General features: G+C 45.2%; 1 protein-coding gene across 1 annotated transcript in view; it reads left to right on the forward strand.

Moving 5' to 3' along the window:
• Positions 1-13,001, forward strand: part of LOXHD1 (lipoxygenase homology PLAT domains 1) — a 154,790-nt gene that overhangs the window by 96,027 nt on the left and 45,762 nt on the right. The window contains exons 31-33 of the mRNA XM_051642711.1: positions 660-869; positions 2,726-2,849; positions 8,223-8,431. Coding sequence (XP_051498671.1) covers positions 660-869; positions 2,726-2,849; positions 8,223-8,431 — 543 coding nt within the window. The remainder of the gene's footprint in view (positions 1-659; positions 870-2,725; positions 2,850-8,222; positions 8,432-13,001) is intronic.

The following is a 13,001-nucleotide window of genomic DNA, read 5'->3' on the forward strand; positions in this document are numbered from 1 at the left end:
ACAGGCACTGCAGCAAATGGGTCGATGTTTCTGTGAAGTCAGACAAATGATGAGCTTGGTCCATATAACCTGGCTTGAATTGTTAGCTGCAGATTTGACAGCACACAAAACCTGAGGTCTCTCATTCCTACAGCCTCTGTGCAACTGCTTTGCATGTACATAGTATATATTGTATTGCAGAGCATGATAAACGGATGGGACCTAAACTGTCACTGTGCTTGTCAGAATTATTCCAGAGGTGGTCAGTCCGTGAGTCATATTCACAGTCTCATATGGAGATACTCAGATATAATGGTGGCAAAGATTTTCTTATCTGGATTGTCCATAGCAATCTGTCTGGGTTAAAAAGAGCAGTCTTTTTCTCAGACTTAAAAACCAGGATGTAAAATTCCAGGAATTCAATCTTGAAATTGGCTTTGAAAGCAACATTTTGCACAGCTCCCCTCATAGCTGAGGCAGGCTTCAAAACGCTTCCCTGCAGAACAGTTTCAGTGCATGGAGAGGCCTCTATAGACTGCTGCAAAGCTTTTAACCAAACACCATCACGTGAGGAGGATTTTAAACACATTTTGTGCTGGGTAGTCTTCATTTGCTTTTGTCTGGTTGATGGTGTCTTGAGAGCTCCGTAACATAACCAGCTGCTGTTGAACACTCTGCAGGAGGATACATTTACTCTGCAGGCTGTGGACCTTGGCATTTTGTACAAGATCAAGATTCGTCATGACAATAGCATGTTCAGTCCTGACTGGTTCCTGGAAAAAGTAGAGATCCTGGATGAGACCACAGAGGAGTCCTTCATTTTCCTGTGTGAGCGCTGGCTCTCCAAAAAGAAAGAGGACAAAAAGATAGAGCGTACGCTTTATGAACAGGTACGGCTGTGGCTCAGAGCTGTGATCCCATCCCACTGCTGGTGATCACTGTAAAATAATTGAGCATCTGCTTGGAGCCCAAGTTAGATCACTAGGGACTTGAGCTTTTCGAGTTCTCCAAAATGAATTTGTCCTTTTCAGACATGTGCTGAAAGTATGGCCCCTCTCTGCCTGCTGCCACTAGCTCTGTAACCTGCAATTTCAACAGGAAAATCTAGGAGTCTAAATGAAACTCTTCAGCTGAACATCAAAGTACCTTGCTGATAATACACAGTGGAGTGTATTTCCCTGCTGCTCTCCTTGCTGTACCCATAAAGAAGTCAGTTATGGGTCCTACTGTCCAAAGTCCTCAAGTGAAAATATGAGGTCCTTTGACTCCATCCTCAGTGGACTGGATGGGTTTATCTTTTCAGGAACTACTTCTATCAATGCCAACCATAAAAAATTTAGTTTCTTTGCTACGTCTCAAAGCTCTAAATGGTTTCTAGTCAAGTGACCTTTCTACTTGTACATTCTCTGTCGCCTTATCAGGCTAATTTAGCTAATTGGAATTCAAGGTACATACACTCATTAAAATTAGCAAACAAGATTAATAGACTTCTCTTGCTTCTATACAGTGATGTATAATAAAGCAGCTGACTACACGACCATTGTATGTAAATAGTCCACTTTGCAAAATACAATAACATTTTAATTGACAGTTACCACTAAAATTACCATCAATGAAATTTGACCAGACTCATCCTGAATTCAGCAGAATGGATTAAAGAAGAATTACACCACAGATGAGTATTGCCATATGCTCCCTCATAAAATTGCAGCAGACAATGCTCTGAATTCCTGTGGTCACACTTATCCTGTTATTCATATCAATTCACAATGAAGAAAAGCTAATAACTTTTGTTTGTTTTTTTAAATTATGTGACTGTGTGGTAAGAGCCTCCTATTTATTGGACAACAACATGGAATGCATCTACACTGGCTCTTCAAATACAATAGATGTTTTGTATCATTCACCTCTGCAGCACTCCTCTTCTTGTGCTTTTTGACCTGCACAAGGTCAACTAGACTGGCAACACAGTGTGTGCCCTGATCAGCAAATCTGACACCCACCCACCCATCTGAATTTTCTGTGCCTATTGCTCACACAGGTAGCAGAAAAAAGTAACAACACACCATTAAAGGCTGTTAGGTGTATTATATTTTCTTTTATTATCACATTCATCCAAAAAGGCCTGTCAAACTTACCAATGAAGTAAATTAATGACCTGCAGTAAATTACAAGTCATGTTATTTGAGCTACACTGAGCAAAAAGCTGCCTGAGGGCCACAAAAATGACCAGAGGGCTGGAGCACCTCCCCTACGAAGATAAGCTGGGTGTTCAGCCTGGTGAAGAGAAGGCTCCAGGAAGATCTTAGAGCACCTTCCAGTGCCTGAAGGGGCTCCAGGAAAGCTGGGGAGGGGCTTTTTAGTCCCTTTTTTAGGACGAGGGGTAATAGCCTTAAACTAGAGCAGGGTAGATTTAGATTTGGTCTCAGGAAGTTCTTTACAATGAGGGTGGTGAAGCACTAGAACAGGTGACTCAGAGAGGCAGTGGAGGCCCCATCCCTGGAGGCATACCATGTCAGCCTTGCTTGAAGGTTTGCTCTGAGCAACCTGGTCTAGTTAAAAAGGTCCCTGCTCAGTGCAGTGGGGGCTGGACTAAATGACTTCTAAAGGTCCCTTCCCACTCTAAGCATCCTTCGATCCTATGACTCTATGGGATTTTCTTCTCTTGTCCCTGGAGGCACATGGGAACAGCTGACAACACCTGGGCAGCCATCCTCCTTACCTCCTGTGCATGCCTTCCAACCAGAGCTACGACGGCGAGCGGAACAGCCTGGATGATGCCTCCCTCAGCATGTCCAGCCAGGGTAGCAACGAGAACCCGGAGGAGAGGAGAAAATCCCGCTTGGTCAAGGCTGCAGAGGAAGGGACACGTGAGCCAGCGCCGTGTTTGGTGGCATGTCTGCATGTGCTCCTGTCCTCCCGTGCTTGAGAGGTTGCATTTGTCCCCCGGGAGAGGGAGGAGAGGCAGAACAGCAAATCGCTTCTCTTCACCTTGTGTTGAGGCCACGGTGGGACAGGCTGGGTCGGTGCTTGTGTTTTGGTGTGTGCTGCTTTTCTGACCCCTCCCATAGCCTGACGGTGGAGTAAGCCCTGAATTCACAGCTACTGCAGTGTTTCCAACCCTCTTCTTTCTCTCCTGTGGGAAATCTGTGATGCTGTAGCTTGTCAGAATTAACCTCCCCACTGCCAGCAGGTGTGAGCCCTCCGAACGGTGTTTTTAGACAGTGTGACAAGATCATTAGGTAGGTGGCTATTCAAGGGTGTGCCGGTTTCTGTCGTGGTGAGTTCAAGAGCACAAGGCACCTCTATGGGCAACTACAGCTGCAAATTGTGTCCCTTGGATGCCTAAAGTTAGGTGAGTGCATCCACACCACCAAGTGTGGGAAAAGAGCTATTCAACAATGTCCACAGGGCCTCTTCAGAAGCAAACCCACTGACATGAAGAACCATACACCGTCTTCCTCCTACTCTGCCACTGCAGAGAGGACTTCAGAGGTAGAGAGAAGTGACACTAACCTCTGAACAGCAGGGTCTGAGAGAGTTAAGGGAAGAATTTATGTAAGTTTTTATATAATTATGTATGCAAGTTTAGTATAGTTTTTTCTGAAGTGTCCTTCAAAGGATCTAAAGCTCTTTGCAGTGAAAGAGATCATAGTCAGACATGCTATCACCAAAAGAGCCTCCCTTGGATTATAAGAGGCTCTTTCCCACATGATTCCTTAAAGAAGCTCTTGTTGCTGATATCAGCTGCTTTCTTCCTCCTATAGCTCTTTGGTGTACTCAAGATTATGTTTCCTGCAGCATATTAGAGCTGAATTATCCAAGCAAGGTTTAGATTTCGTAAGATCTTATTTGCCACACTTAAGCCATCTCCCCGTTTCAGGATCAGGCTAGTACTGCCTCTTCACCTGTCACTGTTTCACTCAGGTCTGACAACAACGCTCTCGATCCCCTCCCCCTCCCACCCAGGTAGGGAAGGAGAGAGAGAAAAAGAGAGAGACTTGGCTGGATTGAAAACTAAACTGCACAGCTTTAATTAAACACTAATGATATAAGAACATATATACAATTATATACAGATATGTTCAGGTATGTGCAAGAGCCTCTCGCCTCCCCCCACCCCCAGCAACTCCCACCACACTCCCCTGAGCTGGAACAGTCCCGAGAAATCCCGGAGATGCTGCTGGAGAAAGCAGAGAGTGATGAGGGTCAGGAGAGCTCCAGCCTGGGGTCAAGGGTGCTGGATGGACGGAGTCCTCCCCGGACGCCGGCCATGGATGGGAGAGAAGGGAAGAAGAAGCAGGAAGGAAGTTGTCTTCTGTGATCTCTGACCTTCCTCTGAGCTTACGTAGCTCTATGGAATGGAACATCTCTGGCCAGTTTTGCTGTCTGTCTAACTCAGCCTCCCTCGGGGGGGTCACAGATCTCCCCGTAGTGTCTGAGCCGGCAGAGTGAAGGTGCCACCTCGAAGCCCCAGCAGTTAGAAAAACATTCCAGTGTCTTATCAGCCGAGCTAGAACAGAGTGTTGCTAGTTAAAAGAAAGCTCACTGAAGGAAAAAAAATCAGTAAAAAGGAAAATTGGCTTCATCCTGGCTCAAACCAGGACATCACCAAGGATGTCTGTTTAATAAAAATATTAATGTGATTTATTTTAGAACCTTCTAGGATTTTTCCTCATAACATGTAGCTGCATCACAGCAGCTGTTGGGTTGAGAGAGGAGTGGGATATGTGAACTGAGCAAGAGCACAGGCAGGATTCTTGGCAGTCAGAAAACACACCAACTGGGAGTGCTCAGGCAAGTTTGTTCTTTTCTAGGTGTATTGTCTTAGAATTGGGCAGGGGAGGAGGGTTTGCAAACACTAACACTGAAAGACAAGGAGTCCGTAATATCTGGACTGAGGATCCTGCTCAGATGCCTGATGGAAGCAGTTGATGTCTCTAGTGCAGAATTTTGTCTTTAGGCTCTGGTTCCTGAGACAAAGCAAAGCTGAATATAAAAGAAAAATCTATTTATGGATTGCAACTTAGGAAAAGTCCTGGACTGTGACTTCCATGCAGGGGTTCTGGTCTTTCTTGGATGCCTTTGATATGAAATGGGAAAGCTGTGCTCATTCCATTTCTGTCCTGGGCATGAAGGAAGTTTGGAAGGTCAGTATCCACCAGCAGAAGTTGACCTTTGTGGATAGCTTTCCCAGTCCATTGATATTGTCTTATAACTTCATTACCACACAGGCTTTTTTCTCCTGTGTTTATGTAGGATTTGATTAATCACCTCTATGATCCAGGACACTGACTTATCATCTAAATTGCACCTACAGTTTGTTGTCATCCTGCATGGGGTATTTTAGTTTTAGATTAAGATTTTAGACGCATGATAAAGACATGGTGTTGTAACTAGTAACAGGGCAGCAGCTGAATCATGTTTGGTTTTTTACTGCATGTGGGCTCTTAGACCACTGACAGTACAAAATAATTAAACTTATCTTAAGCTTCAGGTGTAAAATGGTGTAATTTGGCTTAGTAGATTCAGATTGTTTTCACTGATGTAGTCCAAGGGATCCCACACAAATGGTTACTGCAGCTCAGCTGGTACCCAGTAGCTTCTTGTGATGTGGTGTGTTACCTGGATTTGCATGTCCTGAGCCTTGAAGTTGTGAAGTAGACATAATGCTGCACATTAGCTAACCTGATCTGCAACCCATGTGTCTCGGGGCAGCCCTTCTTTTGTAATCCCATATTGTGTTCAAATGAAAAATGAGCGATTCCCACGTTCCTTCTGATATTACTTCTGTGGTGAGACAATGGATAACATCTGCCATGTTGGCATTCTGTGTAGTTTCACAAATAATGGGTAAAACATCAGCATCTCCCATGAGAACGTCTCTCCAGCAGATCTGGGATAGTTCCCATCCTCCCCATTGTGCCAGGGTGGTCTTTCTTCTCCGTGTCCTGGAGCTTGTCATTGCCACTAACTCTGTTGCAGTGACATGGCCTCATTAAGGGAAATGCATCTTGAAGGAACTTCAGATAAGATGGACTGTGTGAGCCAGACAGCCACCTCCTGAGCTGGATAAAAAGCCAGCTGTTAATTAGTTGGTTAGGGGAAGTGGTATTGGAAGGTGCCTGGGAAAGTGAGTGACAGTTTTAGCAGCCCAGTTCTCCCTCTACCATGCTTAGATGGTGAATAATTCTGAGGGGCAGGCGATGATGTGAGGATGGAGCACAGAGGTCAGTCTTGTTGACTAGGAACCTTCTTGGATCTGAACTGGGATCCTTGTTCCATGCTGGAAGGCAGAGCTGGAGATGGTGTGGACTACATCTGAAGTGGTCTAATGAAACCCAATGCCCTGTGAAAAGGACATGTGCCCTCAAAGAGCCTGAACTCTCCTCTGGGACTCAATGAAGCAAAGGGCAAAGGGAGAGGGGCAGGTGGACCTGTGGTGTCCTGCTGTGACCATGTACTTCAGGTTTTGCATTCTTCCATGTTTGAAGAATTAGAACTATAGAGTCCTGGAGAAAAAGGGAGTCAATGCAGAAGGGAGATAAACAAATTAAAGGATCTGTTTCCTAGCTTTTAGAGGAAAGAGCAGCAAACAGTATTCCCTGCAGCCTGGTAGCAAGCTACTCTGTGTCTCTGTAGCAAATATTTTAAGTGGGAAATTATAGCAGTTTCTCATAGTTCTTATTTTATGTAGAGATGTTGCAGGTGCTTTGGCTTCAGGATACAACATCAGCTGGAAATGCTGGTAGTTCTGTGAACATAGTCTGTCACAGGATAAGAGGGAAAAAACTGTACAAAAGAAAATTTTGCCCCTATTCAAAATATATTTCATCTAGAAGAGGAATCTGGAGCTTTTCTAAACATGACCCCTCAAGATATTCTTATGAAATATCTTCCCTACACCTAAATCTTTACTCATGCTAATACCAGAAGCTCCAATGGGTATTTTTTGAAGAATGCAGATCATTATGCTGATGTGCCTACTGAGATATAAATAATACCATAAAGGGGAGAGTAAGTCTTGCCTAATCATCAGTTCAATTTGTGTTGGTACACAAAATCCTCAAACTGAGGCAGAATGAATATCTTTGAGTTTTGCTTTGCCCAGAGGTTAGAACAGATGTGGTCAGCATGAATTCATGTTTTCCCTGATACTGCACATATATTCTGAGCTAGATATTTCTAGCTTCTAGTACAAACCCCACCCCAAAGAAATTCTTAGTCACCATATAGCAAAATTAGATGTCAATTCCAGATGATTTTAAATCAAACCCATTTTTTTTTTCCAAGGTTTATATATTTATTTTTTTTTTAATTGAAAAAAATGGTGCTGAAGTCAGGCTGAGTTTCAAGTCTGACAAGGCAAGTTTCAGAGTTCTGAGTCTTGTCAGAATGGTTTGAATAGCCCTGCACAAATGTTCTGAGAAATCAAACAAGTATTCAGAGTCTAATTCTGCACCACTTGCTTGGCTTACCCAAATGAGCTTTTGGAAAGCACTTGAAAAGAAGGCTGGCACTTCCTCCTTTTGATAGCTGAACTGAAATCTCTGAAAACCACAGAAGAAAACCTGCTAAGTCCCAAGCCTTGTCCTGAAGGCTTTTCTCCTAATCAATACTACTATGCAACATGTAAAATTATTGTGTGACCTGCCTTTAATACAAGGTTTATCCATAGTGTGTCTGGATTTGCTGAACCCCTGAGCTGCCCCATAGATCACAGCAATCCTTGGATGAAGCACAAAGGAGAACATTTGCAGTGGTAGTGGGACATTCAGTCAGTGGTGGTTTACCTTGGAGTCAGTGTAAGTTTATATTCCCCCACTGAATGGTGAGTGTAAGATCACTTTGGTCCAATAACCTGTCTGAGATTCAGGTGCTCACTCTCATCCTCAGGATGTTCTTGATGTAAACAAGGATTCAAGCCCTTTGCTGTTCTGCCATCTATTAGGGAGGAATCCAGGCTTCGTGATACCCTTCTAACCTCCTTGCAGCCAGAAGGGTTGTCTGGGGAAATTAACCCTTGCAGAATCCAGTCCCAAGTGTGTATGAGAAAGTATTCTCCCATGCCCTTTTGTAGCCCAGCGCAGCATGGCATCACCACTTCTCCAGAGGAATTCAGTGGGATGTGAACCTATTTGGCATGCACGACTGCTCCCTCTAATGGGATGACTCCCTAGATTTCTGGAGCCCCAGGTAATGCACGTGGGCTTTTCTGATGACTAAACCTCTGTTTGTTGCAGTGATCCCGTACCACGTCACCCTCACGACGGGCACAGAGTATGACTCCAGCACCGACAGCCGAGTGTTCCTCATCATCATGGGTCCTGGGAAAGTGCAGACGGAGAGGCTGTGGCTGGATCTCCCAGAAGGAAAAGACGAGTTTGCAGATGGATCCATAGAGAAATTCTCTGTTTGGGGCTTAGATGTCGGGGAGATCAAAAAAGTGGAGGTACTTTGTGAATGCAGCATGGCCAAAGAAAGCACATGTTCCTGTTATTCTTAGCAGGGAAGGAAAGTCACTAGGGTCTAACAGGAATAAACACAGAGGTGTGCTAATGAGCTATTATGTGTCCAAACCTGAAAATAAGTACACTTATTTTAGGGGGAAGGGCTTGGGGGTGATTGCCAGATGAGAATCACAGAACCACAAAATCACAGCATGTCAGGGGTTGGAAGGGACCTCAGATGATCATCGAGTCCAACCCCCCTGCCAGAGCAGGACAAAAAAACCCCAAAAACCAAAACACACAAAAAATACTAAACAAACAACAAGGGCAGGTCACTCAGAAAGGCATCCAGATGGGTCTGGAAAGTCTCCAGAGAAGGAGACTCCACAGCCTCTCTGGGCAGCCTGTCCCAGGGCTCTGTCACCCTCACAGGAAAGAAGTTTCTCCTCATGTTGAGGTGGAACTTCCTGGGCTCCAGTTTGAATCCATTGCCCCTCGTCCTGTCACAGGGCACAAGTGACAAGAGGTTGTCCCTGCCTTCTTGATGCCCTCATGTATTTATAGACATTAATTAGATCCCCCCTCAGTCTTCTTCTCTCTAGACTGAAAAGCCCCAGGTCTCTCAGCCTTTCCTCATCAGGCAGATGTTCCAGTCCCTTCATCATTCTTATGGCCTCCATTGGACTCTCTCCAGCAAATCCCTGTCCCTCTTGAACTGGTGAGCCCAGAACTGGACACAACACTCCAAGTGAGGTCTCACCAGGGCAGAGTAGAGGGGCAGGAGAATCTTCCTTGATCTGCTGGACACTCTCCTCCTAATGCACCCCAAGATACCATTGGCTTTCTTGGCCACAAGGGCACATTGTTGTCCCATGGAGAACTTGTTTTCTACCAGGACTCCAAGGTGGTTCTCCATGGAGCTGCTCTCTAGCAGATCACCTCCTGCCTGTACTGCTGCATTTTGTTGTATGAGCTGGCAATGTGTGCTGGCAGCCCAGACAGACAACTGTGTCCTGGACTGTATGGAAAGAAGCATGGCCAGCAGGTCCAGGGTGGGACCCAGCAGGCTGGGAGAGTTGGGGTGTTCAGCCTGGAGAACAGAAGGCTCCAGGGAGACTTTAGAGCACCTTCCAGTGCCTGAAGGGGCTCCAGAAAAGCTGGGGAGGGACCTGGGACAAGGGCAGTGAGTGATGGGACCAGGGGGAATGGATTAAAACTGGCAGAGGGAACATTGAGGTTAGACATTAGGAAGAAATTCTTGAGTGTGAGGGTGGTGAGACTCTGGCCCAGGTTGCCCAGAGAAGCTGTGGCTGCCCCATCCCTGGCAGTGTTGAAGGGCAGGTTGGATGGGGCTTGGAGCAACCTGGGCTGGTGGGAGGTGTCCCTGCCCATGCAGGGGGGTTGGGACTGGATGATCTTTAAGGTCCCTTCCAACCCAAACCATTCCATGATTCTATTATTTAAGTCTGATAAAACCAAGGACCTTGGGAAGCAGAAGATAGTTTTTCATTTACACAGAGGCTGTAACATGTCCCATTTTTGTCCCATCTCTGGCATTGCTTTTTCTTAGTCAAGCCCTGTTACTGACAGATGCAGTGAAGGTTGCCAGGTTGCAGTCCTCCATCAGTCTTTTTCCTACTTGAGTTTTACAGTACCTCCAGTAGGGTTTAATAAATTGTACCTGCAGTGAGAAATGCATTTTGTATAATTTTCTAGCTAAACATGAAAATGGTTTTCACAGCTTGGAGGACCCAGGCTTAGAGAAGAAAATTAATCATAATTCAAAAGTAACGTGCACAAACAAATTTCAATAGAGGAGCCATTATTTCTTCTATGGCTCAGGGAGACAGAATTTGCATGGACTTTCCATCACTGAGCTTAAATTTCACATGACTCCTGCAGTGCATTTGTGTACATCATTCTTGCTTCATATGGCATTTCCATCTCCTCAAAGCCTGCACCAGCTCCCTGAGTGCTGAAATCCACAGCATCTGAAGACTTCAAAAGCTCTTTTAAGTCTATTTTTACCCCATACCCTGTGTTTCAGCAAACCTACCTGTTGGTGTGTGTGCTTGTGCATTCGGAGGGAGACAAGTGAAAGATATAAGAGAATAAGAGAAATCCTAGCTAATTAAAAATCTTTTCAGTTGTATGTGTTGTGCTGTTGTAGCAGCTTGTACACTGAAGCACTCCCCTTAGCTTTCATTCAAGCAATGGATTCTGCCACCTTGAGAAGTCCCTATACTTGATTTGAGTTTATTATCAAGTCATTTACTTAGTGCACTCCAAGTGCCTGGGTATTACAAGTGTTAGAGACACTTTCTATCTAGACATCTCTAGGTCAAACTTTGAAATTGAAGCAAATACATAAATCCTTCTCTTCCAGTCTGTGTACACATGGCAACAGCCATGGGCTGGGATAGAGAGGGAGGAAAAAGTCAGTATAACCCCTCAGTGTCAGAAAGACAGAAGGAGCTGGATGAAGAAAGAAATTTAAAGGGATTCTGTGAAAGAGTGAGTAGGGTAAGGAGCACGCAGAGAACAGGAAAAAATAGGAAAAAAACACTTGGAAATAGACAGAAGCAAGGAAAAAGAAGCAATTTTAAAAGGGTTACAAGTGGGAAAGAAAAGGTTGCAGATGAAATGCAGAGAGTTGGGAAAAGAAAAAACATACAGCTTTCAAGCTGGGTAGGAACCTTCTGCACTCCTTCACCCCCACCTCAGTGGTCTTACCAGCTTGCTGCCTCACCTCTTGCTGATTTGTCCCTTTTAGTTGCAGTGCTGCAGCTTGCAGCTGGAGGATCTACCTTCTCCTGGCCCTCTGCTCATGCAGTGCCCATTGCTTGGAAGGTCTCTCCTTGTTCATCCACTTCCCAGCAATGACATGGATGTGCCAGTCTGCCGTGGTTGCCATGGAATCAGTCCATATTTTCCTTGCAGTGTTCAGGGACATTGCAGAAAATTGCTAATTATCTACTTGGGAAAAGTGAGGAACAGTTTGTTCTCAGATTTGGCATTTGACTGTTTCTGGAAGAAGGCAAGAAGCTCTGAATAGGAGTTGCCATGTGAAAATAGCATGGCCTGGGGATTCAGTTTCCAGTAGCCCTTGTACATCCCAGACAGCAGAATGCAGGATTTAGTGGGATCATGAGATGTGCATTGTGATGCTGCTTTTAATTTGCTGTTGTTCTCCTCCTACAAATATACTACAGTGAAGGCAGAAATGGTGAAATATGAAGTAATTTGAAAAGGGTCCATTTGTACCTGTCTTGCAACCTTACATATATAATATTTACTACTGATGTACTTTAATAGACATGCCGATGTTAGAATGAGTAATACAACTTACTGGGTAGAGGAACTTTATACTGCTTATTTAGAATAAGTTTTAGTATTTCTTCTTCTAATGAATGCAAGTACTTCTGTTCCTACAGTGCTGTGTCTGCAGAGAGACAGGTCTGATCAGAAGAGTCCTGTTTTGGTCTGCATTTCTGAACCACTTCTGGTTCAGAGCCTTTCTCCGTTGCAAGCACAGAGTGAAGTCAAGGATATTGTTCAGCCTGGAAAGGAGAAGGTTCCAGGGACACCTTATTGTGGCCTTTCAGTACTTAAATGGGGCCTGTGAGAAAGATGGAGACAGACTTTTCAGCAGGGCCTGTAGAGATAGGACAAGGGGTGATGGGTTTAAACTGAAAGAGGGGAGATTTAAACTAGATATAAGGAAGAAATGTTTTACAATGAGGGTGGTGAGACCCTGGCCCAGGTTGCCCAGAGAGGTGGGAGATGCCCCATCCCTGGAAACATTCCAGGTCGGGTTCAAATGGGCTCTGAACAACCTGATCTAGGTGCTGATGTCCCTGCTCGCTGCAGGAGGTTGGACTGGGTGGCCTCGAAAGGTCCTGTCATGATCCGGTATTCGGATATGTGGCAATTTTTTATGGTCTTGCCAGGACAAAACAAAGGTAACACAACCTCGGGTGCACAAAGAGGCACTGGGGCTGGTGTGTGGTCTTACGAGAGATGGGGCAGAACCCCGTTGCTTTCTAACCCTCCTCACCGCAGTGGGAGGCTGGGGCAGCTGGACTCTGCCTTCCCTCTCCTGGGATGAGCCGCACGGCAGCTGCACCCTTTGTTGCCCGGCAGGACCTGAGAAGAGGTTTAAAGGGGATCCCAAATGGTGAAATTAAGATGCAAACTAGGTCAGATGTCAAGTGCACAACAATGTTTTATCAGAGTAACACAGCAAAGTCCCTAGAGCGGATAGGACAGGGAGGAGAACAGAGACAGAAAAGAAAGGAGAAAGCAGAGATACAGAGAACAGCAAGTGAGAAAACAGTTACCACCACGGTCCAGCGATGTCCTTGGTGAGGAAGTGGTTCCTGGTGGGGAAGTGCTTCAAATGCACCCACAGTGTCCCAGATTTTTATACAGTTTTTGCCCACTGCACCCCCACTTTTCTCACTGAATAAGGGAGAAAATCCTTCTATCTTCTCTGTGCTCCTCAGAGATAGCAGGGGGCAGGTATGATGCCAGGGGCTATGTAGTCTTTGTTGGGCTAATTGATGAGATCAG

Source organism: Apus apus, chromosome Z (assembly GCF_020740795.1).
Source record: "Apus apus isolate bApuApu2 chromosome Z, bApuApu2.pri.cur, whole genome shotgun sequence".
In the NCBI taxonomy this organism is placed as follows: Eukaryota; Metazoa; Chordata; class Aves; order Apodiformes; family Apodidae; genus Apus; species Apus apus.